Source organism: Pongo pygmaeus, chromosome 21 (genome assembly GCF_028885625.2).
Source record: "Pongo pygmaeus isolate AG05252 chromosome 21, NHGRI_mPonPyg2-v2.0_pri, whole genome shotgun sequence".
Taxonomy (NCBI): domain Eukaryota; kingdom Metazoa; phylum Chordata; class Mammalia; order Primates; family Hominidae; genus Pongo; species Pongo pygmaeus.
In genome coordinates this window covers 7877522-7895116 of record NC_072394.2, presented here as the reverse complement: position 1 = coordinate 7895116, position 17595 = coordinate 7877522, and the positions used below count along the sequence as shown (strand labels likewise).

At 44.9% G+C, this 17595-nt stretch overlaps 1 protein-coding gene across 1 annotated transcript in view; it reads right to left on the bottom strand.

The window, feature by feature from the left end:
- ISM1 (isthmin 1) overlaps nucleotides 1–17595 on the bottom strand; it is an 82199-nt gene that overhangs the window by 8805 nt on the left and 55799 nt on the right. Inside the window, exons 3-4 of the mRNA XM_054468057.2 lie at nucleotides 11984–12248; nucleotides 3175–3318 (exon numbers count right to left, since the gene is read on the bottom strand). Coding sequence (XP_054324032.1) covers nucleotides 3175–3318; nucleotides 11984–12248 — 409 coding nt within the window. The remainder of the gene's footprint in view (nucleotides 1–3174; nucleotides 3319–11983; nucleotides 12249–17595) is intronic.

The following is a 17595-nucleotide window of genomic DNA, read 5'->3' as shown; positions in this document are numbered from 1 at the left end:
GTGGGAAGTGTTAGGTGATAGTTTTCCCTTGAATATTTGTCTAGCTCATTCTTTGTCTAGCTCACTGAGGATGCTACAATGCATAGCCAAGAAGAGTTATCTCATATTCTAGGACACTTAGCATTGTTGGTGATGCTTGAGAAAGAAAAAGCTGGGCTCCTCATAATTTGCTCTGAGGAACTGAACCCAGCTCTGCTCAAACTTACTGGCTCACCCAAACTACCACCCCTAACCAAGCTTCCTTTACAATCAGGAATCTGGTGCAAGCTAAAGCAATAAGAAGAGGAGGGAGTGAGACACTGCGGTAACATTTGCTGGTGAGCCTTGGTCTTCCCTGCTGGTTTCCCTGATTTGATTTCCTTTAAGGGGCTCTCTCTGATTTTATGTGAGGCACCTCAAACTTATTTGCAGGACAATCTTTTACAGTGTAATAACTGCCAGGCCAGGGAGACTTTGCCCCATGAGTCTTTCCAGGAAAGCTGGGAATCAACGAATCAAACAAGGAAAGAGATCCTGAAAAACGAAATCCTTCATGTTCCAAGGGAGCCCAGAAAACCTGCAATAGCCAGGAACTGAGAGGCAGAAAGGATGCAAGGAGGGTGAGGACACACAAGAAGAAAAGGTATGAAGAGGGCTCCTGGCCACACTGCTCTCCGCGGTGACAGAAAACAAGAAGGAAACATTTGTAAATGGAGGCAGAGGGGAGCCTTCCCCTGACAAGGCACCTAAATCTCCCACCTTGAGTCTGGATATGAGCTCTGGAAGAGAAAACAACAGGCAAGCCCCCAAACCTTGACTTCAAATGCTATCTGTGTCCCTGTGTGGCTGATTCCAATACCCCTCTCTTGGTAAAGACCAAAGAGTTTAATGATTAAGAACATGAACTCTGTAATCAGACTGTCCGGATTCAAATTCCAGGTTGATCACTTGCTTTCTGTGTGACTCTAGGCAAGTTAATCCTCTATGCCTCAGTTACTACAGCTGTCAAATGAGCACAATCATAAATACCTATTTCATAAAGTTATTGTGAAAATTAAACAAAATAATACCTATAAGAACTTTAGCCATTTTCTTGATACTTAAGTACTCAAAAAATCTTCTTCATCATCATCTATTTTATTTTTTCTTCTTCACCTTTATCTTCACTTTCTTTCTTTATTTCTTTTTTTTTTTTTTTTAGACGGAGTCTTGCTCTGTCACCCAGGTTGGAGTGTAGTGGCCCGATCTCGACTCACTTGGCCCACTGCAAGCTCCGCCTCCCGGGTTCACACCATTCTCCTGCCTCAGCCTCCTGAGTAGCTGGGACTACAGGCGCCCGCCACCATGCCCGGCTAATTTTTTGTATTTTTAGTAGAGACGGGGTTTTACTGTGTTAGCCAGGATGGTCTCGATCTCCTGACCTGGTAATCTGCGCGTCTCGTAATCCCAAAGTGCTGGGATTACAGCCACTGCACCAGGCAATCTTCATTTTCTTTTGCCTCATCTTTTTACCTTCATCATTATCTTCTTTTACTTCATATTCTTCTTCTCTTTTTCATTTCCTTCCTGTTTCCCTCTTCCTCCTCCTCATATTGTTATTATTTATTGCTTATTTCTACACATCCAGATTCCACCCACCAGGCTTCCAACTCAGCTCATCCTAATGAGCATGGGAAAGTCAGGAAAAACACCGTAATGGTTGTTCCACTGTTTTGAAATCCATCTGCATGGCTGACATGGAGCCAGAACTGCCACTTCTTGTATTTCAGCCCCGTTTTCTACGTGTCCCCTTTTGCTAACATACACATTCATTCCAATCTGATTCTTCCTCCCTCTCCTCAGAAACGCCTTTGTGCTTTCATTTCTCCTTTGTTCCCAATGTCTCTGGTTGGAGAACAGAGTGTCTAGAGGTAGAAAAAGGAAGTCTGGGGTGTGGGGATCAGATTTTCTGTCTCTGAAATTTTTTTCAGCCAAAGCCATTTGGAATGTGTGGTTTCTTGAAAGGCTCTAAGATATTATTTTAGGCTGGTATTCTACCTGGCAATGGGAAATACACAGTAAGACTATACACCAGGAGTAACTAAGCTTTTTTTAAAGGGTCAGAGGGTAAATATTTTAGGTTTTGTGGGTCACATATGGTCTTGGTTGCAGCTTCCTCCTCCTCTTCCTCCTCCTCCCCCTCCTCCTCCTCCTTTTTCTCCTCCTCCTCCTTCTCTTCCTCCATGCCCTTCTCCTTCTCTTCTTCTTCCTCCTCCTTCTGTTTCTTCTTCTCTACACAACACTTTAAAAATGTATGGGACACACAAAAACAGGTCTCGAGCCAGACCTGGCCACAGTTTGACAACCACTGCTATAGTCAATCACAATTATTGTTGACTCTCAACATGACCTCTCACCAAGTGTGCAATTAGTTTAGTTTCTGAAGCACTGACAATGCAGTATAAAGTGACAGTTAACTACCAAGACGCCCCAGGTTGCGCTCCTGGGAGCCTTTGGCAACTGTCTGGTATTAACCGGTGGGGCTGTCTTTCCTGTAGATGGTTGTCAAGCCTCTCATCCTGGCTTCCTCATCAGACCATGAGTGTCTGCCTTCTGTTTCTCTTCAAGGCACAACAAATCCCACATCAAAAACCCAATCTAACCAGAGTCCCTCCTCTAAATTAAATAAGTACAATGTGACATTGTCTTTTAGGTCACGGCCACTGCAATTGTGCATAAGACTCAGAAAATCCATTCAGCTCATCAATTATCTCCTGACTCACTCTGGTCAGAAGTCTTATTAGAAAAGTAGTTACATCTTGTCTCACGTCTGTAATCCCAGCACTTTGGGAGGCTGAGGCGGGCGGATCACAAGGTCAGGAATTTGAGACCAACTTGGCCAACATGGTGAAACCCCTTCTCTACTTAAAAAACTACAAAAATTAGCCGGGCATGGTGGTGTGTGCCTGTAATCCCAGCTACTCAGGAGGCTGAGGCAGGAGAATTGCTTGAACCCAGAAGGTGGAGGTTGCAGTGAGCCGAGATTGTGCCACTGCACTCCAGCCTGGGCGACAGGGAGAGACTCCGTCTCAAAAAAAAAAAAAGAAAGAAAAGAAAAGTAGTGCATCTTTGAAAAAGACAATTTCACTAAGTTTTTAATAATAAATTAAAAAGCTTTCCCCTTGAACTTGGAGCTACACACTCAGGTAAACGCACCTGGGCAGTTTGGACGGTCACAGGTCCTCGATTCTGTTGCAGTGCACGCGTAGCCACAAGACCGGGTCCGTTTCTGATTGCCGTTCCCGCAGGTGACGCTGCAGACAGACCAGAGACTCCAGTCACCCTCACCATCTGTGGAATCTGGAAGACAGCCAGGGAGATGGTCATCAACTTTGGCCAAAGAGTCTCCCAATCTCCCCATTAAGCAGCCTGTCAATTATTGACTTCTATCATTCTCGCTGTGGGAGGGGATTGTTGGAGAGGACTTTTCAACCGGAGCTAAAAGGTTTACAGTTCCAGGGCTCATTTAGGGATCAGCTTTGTGACAGCAAGGAGGTTTTGGGCACTGTGGTGGTCTGTATATCCCTAGAAGGTAACCAGAAAACGCTTACTGAGAATGCATACATTTGCACAGCATGGGGTAATATGCTAGGCAGTTTCCAAAGGTAACCACCCTCAGTTCCTTCCCTCTCTGTGCGTATAGCCTCTCATTGACATACAGAGAGAAAGAGAGAGAGAGGAGAACCTATTTTCTCTAGAATCTGGGCTGGCCTTGACCTTAAGGCCTGGCAGCTTCTGACTTTTGCTTTGGGGAATCCAGTTACTGTGAAAGATGCTCATGCTAGACCTGTGAATTATGGGACATCACATGGACAGAGAGGAGCCACATGGACTACAGACACCAGACATGTGAGCAAAGCCTTCTCAAGGCTTCTAGCCATTCCCAGTGGACAGCTGAATGCAGCAGTTGCCATCAGGAGCAGAGTACCTACCCAGTGGCCCTGCCTGAACTCCTGAGCCACAGGATCATGAGAAATAATGAACGGTTGTTGTTTTAAGCCACCAACTTTGGCATACTTTGTTACGTGTAGCAATAGATTACCGATACATTAATGGTGAAGCTAGAGATGATCCCTCAAGGTCATTACTCAACATCCATCCAGTGAATACCTATTGAACCCATTTTGTATGTCAGGCACAATTCTAGGTATATGAGATACACTCTTAAGTACAGCTTTCAAAGATCCTTGCCCTGGAGGAACTAATATTTTAGTGAGAAAAGAGAAACAATCATCAATAAACACAAAAAACAAGTGAATTAGATGGCATGTTAGAAATTGATGAGTGGTGTGCAAAAAGGAAAAGTAGACCAGGAAATAGGGGGGCTTGGAGGTGAGAGGTGTGGGAGAGGTTGGTACCCTATTGATATGGTTTGGCTCTGTCTCCCCAGCCACATCTTAATCTTACCTTGAATTGTAATAATTCCTATGTGTCAAGAGCGGAGCCAACTGGAGATAACTGAATCATGGGGGCAGTTCCCCCATGCTGTTTTCATGGCAGTGAATAAGTCTCATGAGATCTGATGGTTTTATAAATGGGAGTTCCCCTGCACAAACTCTCCCTTGCCTGCCACCATGTGAGATGTCCCTTTGCTCTTCCTTTGCCTTCCACCATGATTGTGAGGCCTCCCCAGCCATGTGGAACTGTGAGTCCATTAAATCTCTTTTCTTTATAAATTACCCAGTCTTGGGTACGTCTTTATGAGCAGCATGAGAAGAGACTAATACTCCTGTCAAACCGAGTTCCTGTCACCAAAAGTAAAGTCCTGGAGTGGTAGGATGCCTGGTTCAAGGTCATTAGGTTAACAGAAAGGAAAGCAGGGCTCTAGCACCAAGCCCGTTCTCTAAAGCATGATTTTTTCCGCAGTACCTCTGCTCTGCGACAGTTTCTCCTGGTTTACCCAGATCTTCCTATGGCCTTGGGGCCTCTGCTGGTGCCAAGTGTGGAGCTAAAGGCATGCCCCTTGCCGGGAGGGAGTACCCTCTGTTCATAACAGGTTGTGGCGATTGTTATTACATAGGCCCAGCAGGAATGTAGTCCACACATGTTTCTACCTGAAATGTGGGCCCATGCCAGCCTTCCAGGCTGTTGTTTATGTGGCATTCACTCTGAACGTGCCTCAGGCAAACACAGGGCTGTGGAGCCTCCTCAGTCCACTAAGTGGAATTGGAGGAGCGGGGTGGTGGGGGGTGGATTTCATGGTTGTGTCCTCCTCCCTAACTCTGAGTGGAGAGTTTGCTCCCATCTTTTCTGCCCCCCGGGGCCCCATCTATTTTCCTCCCGATCCCCAAAAAAGAATTTTTCTGAACTTTGATTTTTCTCCTAAGAAATGGTTTTCCAACCACTCAGCTAAGCAGATGTTTGAAACTAATGCTCTGTGTCAGGAAAGTCGGCTGCCTTCCCTGGCATTAGCTTCTTTCACCTCCACCATCTCTTATTAGGCATCACACATTAGGACTGGAGAGACAAGTTGCTTCTGGATGGAGAAACCACTCAGGTAGGAGCAGTCACTGCTCCCACCGAGAACTTTGCAGTCTGGTGTCTCTCAGTCACCTCCCCAAGAGCACCAGAGAGGTGCCTGGAACAAGCACACAATTGCACACTTGTCAGAGAAGCATCCAGGTGCAGCGGGTCATACGCACATGAGCACTCACCCAGTCACATCCTGCACACACCACTGAGGCCAGATTTTGTTAAAGGGAATAACAGCTAAAAAAAAGTCAAAAGTAAAGATTATAATGTTTTTATACTCATAAAAAGGGGGAATGAGTAAGTCAGAAGAAATCTTATTAAATCCCTTAGGTAGAGTTTGCATCACCTGTGGGGTGGGTACCAGCATAAAACATAACCCAATGATGCCAAGTGGTGTCCTTGGCTTTGCAAAAGCAAAGGGACTTCCACTATCCAGAAATCTCATGCAGTCTGGCCTCTCCATTATTGCAATGTAGAGAGCAAATTTGGAGAGACATCACCCATGAACTTTGAGATTTTAGCATTAAACTATCTATTTTAGCATTAAACTCTCTGGTGTTGGAATCCCTGCATGAGGTGCTTTCTTGTTATAGTTTCTTGGACCTAAATTACTAAACTTTAATATTGTGTCAGATTATGTGAAAAATCACGCCCATAATTCCTCTTTCCAAATCCACGCCCTTGGCTACTCCCCTCTCGGGCTGATTCCAGGATGGGCCACATGACTTGCTTTGGCCAATGGGATAATAGCAAATAGGATGCCAGCTGAGGTATACAAATTGCCCATGCATTCTGTCTTGCTGCAGGGAACTCTTCCACCAAGCATGAAGGGCCTAGGCTAGCCTCCTGGAGGGGGAGGGACCAGTGGAGAGGCCCCAGTCATCTCAATACAGCATCTACACAGCTGGGCACCCCTCATTGTGAGTGAGGCCAGCCTAAACCATCCAGCCCCAGCCAAGCCAGACCAGACCAGACCAGACCAGACCGGAAGAGTCCAGACAACCCACGGACTCGTAAGGGAAAGAACTCTTTTGTTCCTTTAATTTTGCAGGTGGCTTTTTTTTTTTTCCTTTTTTTTTATAGCTGTTTTGAGGTTTCACTCTGTCACCTAGGCTGGAGTGCAGTGGCACCATTATGGCTCACTGCAGCCCCGAATTCCTGGGCTCAAGCAATCCTCTTGCTTCAGCCTCCTGAGTAGCTGGGACTACAGGCATGTGCTAACATGCCTGGCCAAGGTTTACAAAAAAATTTTGTAGAGATGAAGTTTCACTATGTTGCCCAGGCTAGCCTTGAAAACCTGGCCTCAGGTAATCCTCCTGCCTTGGCCTCCCAAAGTGCTGGGATTACAGACATGCGTCACCATGCCTGGCCTGGGGGTGGTTTTCTAAGCAGCAAAAGCTAACTGTTACAAATACCCCATAAAATCCTCCCTAAAATATGCTCTCTAGACAGCTGCCAGACTCTGAAGCCATCAAGGATTTATTATTGCAGTAAGTGGCTTTCTCCACATCTTTATTTTAAATGCTCACAAAGCCATTTTATTTCCAAACATTTTTTTTCATATGGGTCCCCCAAAGTTAGGCATAGAACTCGCCATGTGGCTAATTATTTCTATTGAGGCTGGCAATGAAGTGAAACTGCCTCCTAGGAAGAAGTATGTATGTGAGCTCACTCCCCTGAAGCTTTCACAGCACACGGGCCCACATCACTGTCCCGGCAAAGACCCTCCTCTTGGGGATTTCTATTTGTTTAATGTCTTCGAAGAACAGAAAGGGAATTTCTGACAGGGACAAATCATTGAGGGCAGTGCTCCTTTCTGCTATAATAAAACGAGCCTGTTCTCAGTTGCCCGCCTACCAGGGGCCACTGCTCAGAGCAGAAAATGAATGTGAGCAGCTATAATCACAAAGATAATGACAACGGCAGGAAAAAACAGTTCCCGGGAGCATTTATATGGTGCTTTGACAGCCCCTGGCTGTGACATCAAATAACTCAAGGAGGAAATAAAACTATCCCGAGTGCAGTGGGCTGAGAGCTGGGTTTCAAGGATGCCGCTGGAGTTTTAAAGTAGTCCTTTCTTAGTTTCAGGGCACTAGTGTTCTGTGGGCCAGTCATAGTGGTGGGGCAACTGAAGTGACTTGGGTCTTGACTTGGCCACGAGTAAACCTGCACCATTAATCCTAGAGGACAGTGTCTACTGATTACTGAGGGCTTACTTTAACCAGCTGCCCTGTCGATCTACTGATTTAACTCCTACAATAACCCTGTGAGGTAGGTGGAAACATCCTCTTTTTATGGACAGAGAGACTGAGGCTCAGAGAGGTTAAGGTACTTGCCTAAGGTCACACAGCTCAAACTTGGCTGAGCTGGAATTAGATCTAAGATCTGTCTGCTCCCACCGTATCCTGTTCCATAGCTTGGTATTCTAGCAGTATTGATTCTGGCCCAAGTTGCTCTGGCTTTAAGATACCCTCTTACGTGGCCATAATTAAACATTATAAAGAAAAACCGCTGAAAAAAAATCACTGTGAAATCTATTAAAATAGGGTTATGACCAGTTAGAGAATTTCAAAGAACTGAGTCCTAACCCAAGTAACAATAAGCAGTACCTACGTAATTTCATTATGTGGGCTATTCTAAACAATTCTGGAAATGGTATACTACTGTTAGACAAAAAAATATTTATTTGGAACTCTCCCTTTGCCCTGGATACCCCAAGTATCTACACAGAAGGGATTTAAAATGCAGCATCTCAAACACATACTTTCCACAGCTGAGCTGACTCACAGCATCATCACATCTGTGTTTTCATCATCACAAGTGAGGTCTGTCTTCTGTTGTGTATTTTGTAATTCATTCTACAGATGCCATTATATCTTACATGTATTTCACCTAGGATTTTTAGAAATAATCCTTGCGGACAAATATATAAATTCTTACTAAAAATTCTACCTTCAAAACTCTGAGATCTACCTCCTCCACAAAGGCCAGCTCCTGTGGCAATTTTAGCCTGTCTCAGACGAGGCCGCACGCCCTGAGATACAGTGACTTGCACTGCTTTGCTATTGCATGAACCTCTCCTTCCTGGGTGATATGTTCTCTTTCTGTTTCCTCCACAACAGCACCCAATATAGGGATAAATACTTAGCAATTGCTTGAAGTTTCCTGCTGACTGCAATAAAAGTGGGTCTGTGGGATTAAAATCCCAGCACTTTTGGAGGCTTGAGCCCAGGAGTTGGAGGCTTCAGTGAGCTATGACCGCACCACTGCACTCCAGCCTGGGAAACAGGGCAAGACCCCGTGTCTTAAAAAAAAATTAAATAAATAAAAATAAATAGAAAGAAAAGGGGAATTCTCAGTTTATCTGATGCTGTCTGGAATTCTGGAAAAGATGAATTCCAGAATGTGGGCTAACCTGGGAAGCAATGATCACTCATTCATTCATTCTGCCAAATGCTACTGAGCACCTACAATGCGCGTAGAGTTTGCCTACTCAAAGTGTGGTCGGAGGGCCAGCAGTCTCAGCTTCACCCAGGCTTCTGCCCTTTTCTTATACCTCCTGCATCGAAGGTGCATTTTAACAAGCCCCAGGGCTATTCATGTGCACATGAAAGTCTGAGAAGCACTGCTTTAGAGGTACCGTACAGAACACGACTTTATTTATAAGGTAGCAATCCCGATGTTCAGTGTAATGATGGGGAAGATACTAGGAGGTACTATGAAGTTATACAAGATGGAGCTTCTCCATGGCCTAGGCATGCTACGAGCTCCTGATGTGAGGAGCTCAATGGTACTCTAGGTCCAGGAGGCTGGGGGTGAGGGTGGCTGAGGTAGCCACAGTAACTGCCCTAGGGCAAATTCTAGCCTCAAGATGGAAATAGAGGGGGTGTTCTTAGTGCTCATAAATTCAGCAGACTGTACTCTGTAAAGGCTTTAGATGAAAAAGTTGTTTATAGTGGTGGTCTTCAAACTTCAGTGTGCAAGAGAATCATCTGGTGACCTTGATTGAAAAAGGAAAGAAACTAAGATGCAAACAACAGACTCCAGGTCTCACTTCTAGACCTTCTCATTCAGGAGATGGAGAGCAGTGGCCTTCAACCTGGGCTGAACAATGAAGTCATCCTTGGAGCTTTAAAAGACAACGATGCCTGGAACCCATACTCAGAGATCCCAATTCAACTGGTCTGGGGAGAAGTCTAGGCATCGGGATTTAAAAAAATTCCCCAGGTGAGTATAATGAGCAAACAAGGTGGAGAAACATTCATCTCAAACAGAGGTGCTCAATGCAGCAGAGTGCCTGGAGGGCTTGTTCAAACGGATTTCTGGGTCCTACTCCAGAGTATCTGACTCAGTAGGTCTGGAGTCAGGCTTGAAACATTTGCATTTCCACGTGATGCTAGTGGTGCTGTTTCTGGGGGCCACACTTTGAGGACTACTGGTATATAGGGAAGGGGTTGCAGCCCAGGATTGGCATTTTTAAACATGCAACTGAATGATTCTGATGCCAGGTATCTGAGCTCTACTCTTAGAAACAATGTTCTTTGTGGGCTGGGCAAACCGGTGAAGCCACAAACGCTGTGCAATCTCAGGCTGGCATCCAGTGGTCCCCTGTGCTTCTCTCTTTCAGTGGCACTGATCTTTTCCTCCCATTCCTATCTTCCAACCTAAGCATTCATTTCTAGATCCTTCTACTGTCCTAAGTGGTGTGCTACTTTTTTCCCCAGAAAGGCAGAATTGTATAGTGGTCAAGAGGACAGATTCTGGACCCAGACTGCCTGGGGTGAATCTCAGGTCTTAGCCCTCCAGGTTAAATTGCTTAAGTTTTCCAGGCTTTAGTTTTCCCATCTGTAAAGTGCAGTATCTGCTTCAGAGAGCTGATTTAATGAAATAATAATGTGAAACGCTGTGAACAGGGACTAGTGCATGGTAAGTACTATTTAAATGTTGGCTATTATCCCAAGTCCTTCCTCTTGGAAAGCAGATAACTTGACTTCCTTTGGGAAAGGTGAAGGTTTCATGAGCCCGCTGGCTGGAAGGGATGTAGAGTTCTCTTTTAGTTCCCCTGGCATTTGATGTACATCTCTACCATGGCACTATTTTGCTCTGTTGGTTAATTTTCTCCCTTGGTCCACAGATTGGTGAGATCTGTTCTGGGGACAAACTATGCCTTGCTCATTTTTGTACCCAGCATAGTGCTGGACACAACATTTGCTCTTAATAAATGTTGGTTGAACAACTGATGATGTGGCAAAAAAATATTTTTGTCTTGCTCTTTTGCAAGTTGCTTAGAATTCTCTATTAATGAGAAGAAATGACTCTCTAATATACAATTGGTCTATCTGTTGAAAAATGGGGATAAAGGTTAGCATGCAAATGGTACAAGACAAGTCATCCTCTTCATATACTGCTCACTCCAAAGTCCACTGATGGTGAAGCCACAAGAAAATCATGATGATGGGTGCATTTCTAAGACATTAAATATTCTTATAACAAACTGCCTGATTCCCCACAAAATCAGGCCAGATGCTTGCTAAATTGGGTTCCTCTTTTTCTTGGACACATATAGAATACATTTCCCAGCCTCCCTTGCACCAAGATGGGGCCATGTGACCAGGTCTTCCCAACAGAATTTCAGTAGATCTGATGTGTGTTACCCCCAGGCCGAGGGCCTTATGAGTGTGTGTTCCTTCTCCAGGCTCCCTTTCTTTCCCTGGACACCAGCTGGACACAGAACATCCAGGGGATAACTCTCAGGCCCTAACAGTTGGTGGAACTCCAAAATGGGAGGAGGCTGGATCCCTGAATGACTGAGTGGAGCTGAGTTCTCCTACCCAACTCAAGTGAGAAATGAACTTTTATTATTATTATTATTTTATTTTTTTTTGAACTTTTATTATTTTAACTCACTGAATTTGGAAGGTGTTACCTCACTTATCCTACTCCCAAAACACAGGAAACCAGAAGTCCCAACTTGGAGTTTTGAAATGTATTGGGGGAGGGGTTACTTTGAAGACCTGAGACACACATGTTCATGTGGATTCCCAAGGACCACTCCACTGTCAATATCAAACATAACACAGTTGCCTGGTCAAAGGAAGCAGCCGTAAATATCTCTTTTACTACATTGATTTTCAGGATGAATTTTTACAGTAAAAAATACAAGGAAGTTAATTGGAGAATTTCTTCATTTTTAGAAATAAAACTGAAATTTGAGGGGCGGGGGAGGCAGAAAGAACCCCAAAGATCCAAAAAAATTATCTCTTAGGATAATTGGTATAGTGATTATGATTTGATTTAAAATTATAGTCTTTCCAGAAAAATGTGGCTGCTGGTGCCTCCTTTGGGCTTCTGCGGAACACAGCCTTTGTGAGGTTTGCCTCACAGAAGACCAAAAGCCACATGCTCTAAGCAGGGTTTTGCTTGGCTCCATGTCCAAGGCATCATCCTCATTTATTCTTCCCACTGATTTTATATTACTAGGTGGTAAACTCACCATATTCTGGCTGATCTTTGGTTTCAAAAGTCCGGTGGCCTGGGGCTGTACGGTCCCACCCCCTTGGGGGGTTGAGGAAGTTGCTGTCGTCTGAGGTACTGTCGTACTTGTAGTCCTGGTCCCCGCTGTTTGCCCTGGCCAAGGACAGGGACCTCTGCCACCAGGCCCGCCAGTCGGGGGATGGGACTGACCAGCTGGGCTTATTCTCCGGATGCTGATCTTTATCTGCTTCAGAGTCAGGACCGTCGACCACCTCTATGGTGACCTGAAGAATTCAGAACAGGCCGGGGTCAATGTGGAGTCAACAGCCTCCAAGCTACGTGACCCTTGGAAGAAAGTCTGAGAGGGCAGAGGGAAATGATGGATGCATCCCTTGTGAAGGAAAGCTGAGATTGCATGGCGATACACAATGGAAAACCTCCAGGGATGGTCCACAGGAATTCCATGACTAGATGGAACATGGCCTCGGGTTGGGAGGGGAAAATTCATCACTAGAGTCCCTGATTTACTGATGACTAAAAACTTAATAGCTGGAAACAATGACTGTTGAATTGCTGTGGGTTAGGAATTTGAGTAGAGCTGAGCCTGGAGAGTTTGTCTCTCCTCCATGTGGTATTGAGAAGCCTTTTACTCAGGAAGTAAACATGTACTATATTTGTTCCTGAAGTGATACCAGAATAATCATATTATAATAAAACATAACATTTATGAACACAAACTCTGTACCAGGCACTATCCTAAATGTTCCACCTGTATTATTTAACTCTTGTAAAGACCTCCCATCCATGTTTTTGTGTGCCACATCTCCCATTGAGAGAGGTGGAGCCCATTTCTCCTCCCTGGAGATCTGCATTAGCCATGTGATTTACTCTGTCCAGCAGAATGGGTAGGAGTGGAATGGTGACAGGTATTAACAGAGGCCTTACAGCTTTCATTTTCATTCTCTTGGAATTCTCTTGGAATTCTCTTGGAATGTTCTAACCACTATGTAAGGAAGCTTAGCTTAGACCACTACATGTGTAGATACCATGTAAAGAGAGAGGCTGCATGGAGGAGAACGTGGGTCCCTCAGCCCACGTCTACTCAGTCATGTGAGTAGGGCCATCATGGATCTTCCAGCCTCAATTGGGTCACTCTAGCCAACACCACATGGAGCAGAGACAAGCTTTCCCAGCTGAGTCCCAGTCAAATTCCTGACCCACAGCAATCCCGTGGTCATTGTCTCAAACTATTAAGTTTTGAGATGATTGCCAGATAACTTTTACCACCAGGGAAAACTGGTGCACAGAGACATCAACAACTTGCCTAAGGTCACAGGGCTAGTAAGTGGCGGACATGGGGAGTCTGGTTCTAGAGCCCATGCTCTCCCTAACTTTGCCACACTGTCTCTCAAAAAGTAAGTGACAGAGCTACTGTCTCCTCATGAGACCAAAGAAACAAGACCACAGGTGCAGGTGGGGGCTGGTTGCTTCAGGGTGTACAGAGACGTAAGTACAAGCTCCTCAAGACCAGGCTTTCCCAGCTACAATTTTGACTCACCCCATGGTTCATCCTAGCCTTCACACTCCTCAACCAACCCGTAGGGTCAGAGCAGATAGTCCTGGAGCCAAAGCTAGAACTTGTTCTCAGATTTATGAAAGTCTCATTTTGAAGTCTGTCATGGGGCTGGAAGAATGAAGCTTCTTGGTTCCAAGAGACAATCAACATAGAGAGACTTGTTTAAAAAACATGATAAAAGATGCATTGGGTTCCTTTGGCCATCACATAGCTCTTGCAACACCCCCTCGGTGAGTTATGTGCAAATGAATCAGAAACATGCGCTCCAAGTAATCAACCCAAGATGTACTGGGCAGACGCATTTCCAGTTTTGCCCTAACCTGATATCTGATAGAGTTGCTGAGATGCTCTGCCAAATTGCACCAGGGCGTGCCCATCCCTGAGACAAATAGCCCCTTCCTTTTGTGTTAGGAATGGGGAGGTTTGAATTCTGCTCACTTCAAAGGATGTTGCCCAGCCAATGGGCCCGGGCTGTGGTTTTGTGGAGTCTGGACACATGGTCAAGAGGGTGACTTTCAACCCCAGAGTCTACTCAGGCTGCAGCAGGCCAAGTGCACCTTTCTCGTCTGTCACGGGACACCTAGAAGGGCACTACTAGCTTTACCCCATGCCACAACCCTTACTCCAGTCTTGTAGGCACCCTTTGCATATTTGTAAATAATTGCGGAGCTTTTCAGTAATCCCAAAAGTAAAAAAAAAAAAAAAAAAAAAAAAAAAGCGTGGGGGGAAATAAAAGGAAAGGAATACATCATACATCTTGTATCATTGCTATTTGCTGGAATGAATGGTCGTGGGAAAGTAATGGTAACAGGGACCCACACAGAAGCTCAGAAAAACAAGTGGAGAAGGAGCACACAGCTGGGTAGAGCCGAGCCAAGCTGGGCAGTGACAGGGCAATGCTGAGCCTTTGGAGACATAACGTTTCTTCTCTGCAGCCCCATCTCCCTCTGCCTGCAGATGGAACTGAGCTGCAACAATCGTCTGCAAGGCTATTAAGGGTCTTGGAGGGGAGAGGCTGCCAAGAGCCAGGCAAGCCTGCAATTATGGTAATGAAATCAGTCTCTGGGTAGGAGATAAGAGGGAATGTGCCCAACACTTTTGGTATTCCATTTGTATTCAGACTGGAGTCAAAGGGATTGCTTAAACAAAATGTGCCCTGCAATTTTTCCAAGCTGGGAATAAAAACAATTTCATGTTTCAAGCTATTACCGTCAATATGATTTTTTTTTTTCTCCAAACTGCTGCTCAGATCCAAACAAAATAGATTTGTTGCCTGGCCAGGCAATGAGTAGCAAAATACAAATTTACTCCAAAAGCTATATTGATGACTAAATCTCAACACTTAGAGGTTTATTTTTCCCCTTAATTGCTAGCCACTGCCTCAACTGAATTAAAACAAAAACAAAACACAAAACAAACAAATCTTAGGATCCACCGCACCCTTCCTTACAGTTAACAAAATGAAAACCTCATGCTGATATCAAAAGAAGAAATCTAATCTTGAGCCTGAGGTTTCATAGGCATCCAATTAAAAAGACTTAATGAGTGTGATCAATGACTTCTCCAATGGCGAGGGCTCCTTTTATGTTTCCTATTGCTCTCATTCTATTTACATGCTTTTTAGCATCAAAGAATCTGTTGATAAAGGTGTCTTGAACAATGATCAATGTGATGAACTGTAGGTGTGGAGTGAGCACAGATTTCCAAACTGACAAAGTCTCTAGATCTTACCATCCTTTCTCATCCTTAACACACATAATTGAAGTGTCTTAGTATATTTTTTTCTTCTGGACTTTTCCACACTCAAGTCATGATGATAAAAGAAAGGGAACTCTTTCAAAAGCCTCAAGTTCAATTTCTGGCACAATCTCCCCAGCTCCAAGAAAGAGAGTCCAAAAGAAGTGCCCATTTCGGTAATTCTGTCTTAGGAAACGAGGAAAAGTTCCAATGCACCTCGATCAGCTTTCCTTCTCCTGAAAATTAATACATTGACTAGAAGCAAACGCTTGACTCTTGCTCGGAAGTGCACTTCCCATAGGGAAACCCACACCATTCTCAGTCTAGCTGATAATAAACCAATGCCACTGAGAATACAGAGGCCATGCTCTTCAAACTCAGGAAAGCCTTCTTGCTTGTTGGTCCTCTAAGCCTTGTGAGCTGTGGAAACTGGTGGGAGTGGGCAGGTATTTTCCAGAGAGGAAAAGGATTTCCTCAGGAGCACAGAGCATCGAAGGACATGTCTCCAACAGGGGTTTTAAATCCAGATCATTCTACCCCTTCTTCCTCCACAGCTGCCATGGAAAGAACACAAAGTGGACTAGGAAGATATCTAATTCCCTCTTCGCAGACCTGCTGATGCTCTAAGAACAAGGGTGGCAACCCCAGCTAACTGTAGTTACTGGTTTGAGACTTGCGGCATGCCAATCCAGGCATTACTGTCCCTTCTACACAACTTAGACCCAATTTTCAGGCACAGAAACTGGCTTGGAGAATTCAAGGTCCCGAGGTAAACAGCAAGGAAGGCATAGTGTTGGTCTCTGAACCAGTTCTTCTGATTCCCAATTATTTTTTTGTACATTTTCTTTGTCATCTTCATCTCCAATATCATCACCAGCCAGCATCTATCAGTTCTGGGAAGCTTATCCTATATTGGGCCCTGTGCTAAGCACTTCATATGGATGATCTCATTGAATCCTCACAGATAATCACACTTATATATAGTATTATACTACATAGCTACCTATAGGTAGTATTGTCATTCCAATTTTGTAGACAAGGAAACTGAGGCACAAAGACGTCCAGTAACCTACATGGGGCTACAGAGGCCAAGTCTGGCTGACTAAATGGTGCTGCCTGATCCCAAACACAAGTCAATCTGCCTCCATATATTGGCAGCAGTACCCCATGAGAATCTGAGCTGAACAGGCTTGTCTCTATAGGGGCATGGGTCCATGTCTTGGGCAGAGAAATTTCTTGATTCTTATCCAGCCAGGCCTGCCATTCCTCTAAAAGTATTTTAGAGAAAAAGGAGGAGGCAAAATCAAAAGTAGAAGCACGTACAACTGTAACCCCGGCCAACTCATCTGATTGTATCTTGCGGCACTCGAGGCCTGTGGCCATGTTAATATGTCTATGCAAGGAAAAAAAGGCCTTTACATGACTATTTTTAAGTCCCTTTTAATGGGAGAAAAGAAATAAGTATATAGGTTGAAATGAATACTAATCTCAACTTGATCCAGAAAAGAGAATATTTGGTTGTGAATAGCTAGTGTAGTAATGAACCGACGTAGTAAGCCTAACAGTGCATTTATTTCAGAGATTTTTGTCTCTGATATCTGACTATAGCTGCAGACTGAAAACCCAGCCAAGGATACCAAAGTCTAACTTGTTCTGGGGGATTTACTTTCTTTCCTGAATAATTTTTGTTTGCAATAAAACCCAACCTCTTATATTGTTTTAAATTTCATATGGAGACTCAGTTTAGGAGTCTGAGGCCATTTCTTTCTATTTTGCTTATTTTCTTCCCCTCCTCACTTCCACAGCTTGAAGCCAGTCTTAAAATAGAATTGTCTGATTCACTTGGGACCGAGGCTGCCTGACTTCTGGGAGTTAAAATGCTCTGCAGAAGCAGGTGTTGGGGCTTTTAGAAGGATTTCCTATCCTGAAAGTCAAGAGGCTCGGGTGGGGGGGGGGAGGGGGGGCGGGGGGCGGGACGTGGCCTCTTGCATGGGCTTAGCGATGTCACTTTGGAAAGGTGCAGGCTGTTTCCTTAGCCCTGGAGCGTGGGAAACACTTCCAGAGACTGAAGGGGTGGGGAGGTGCGGAGGGGAAGGTGGGTATCAAGTTCCCATTCAGCTCCCAGGCTCCAGCTAGGGAGAACCAGATGGGGGCAAAGGCAGGTTGCCAGGGGAAGGGGCAGATGAGGCCAGAAGCCCTGGCAGCGGAAGCTGACCTGCTGAAGGGCCCCTCACCTGACTTCACTCTGCTACCCAGGGAGAGGGAATGCTTTGACGGGGCCAGCAGGGACCAGCGGGGCTGTCTGCTGGGCTGAATCG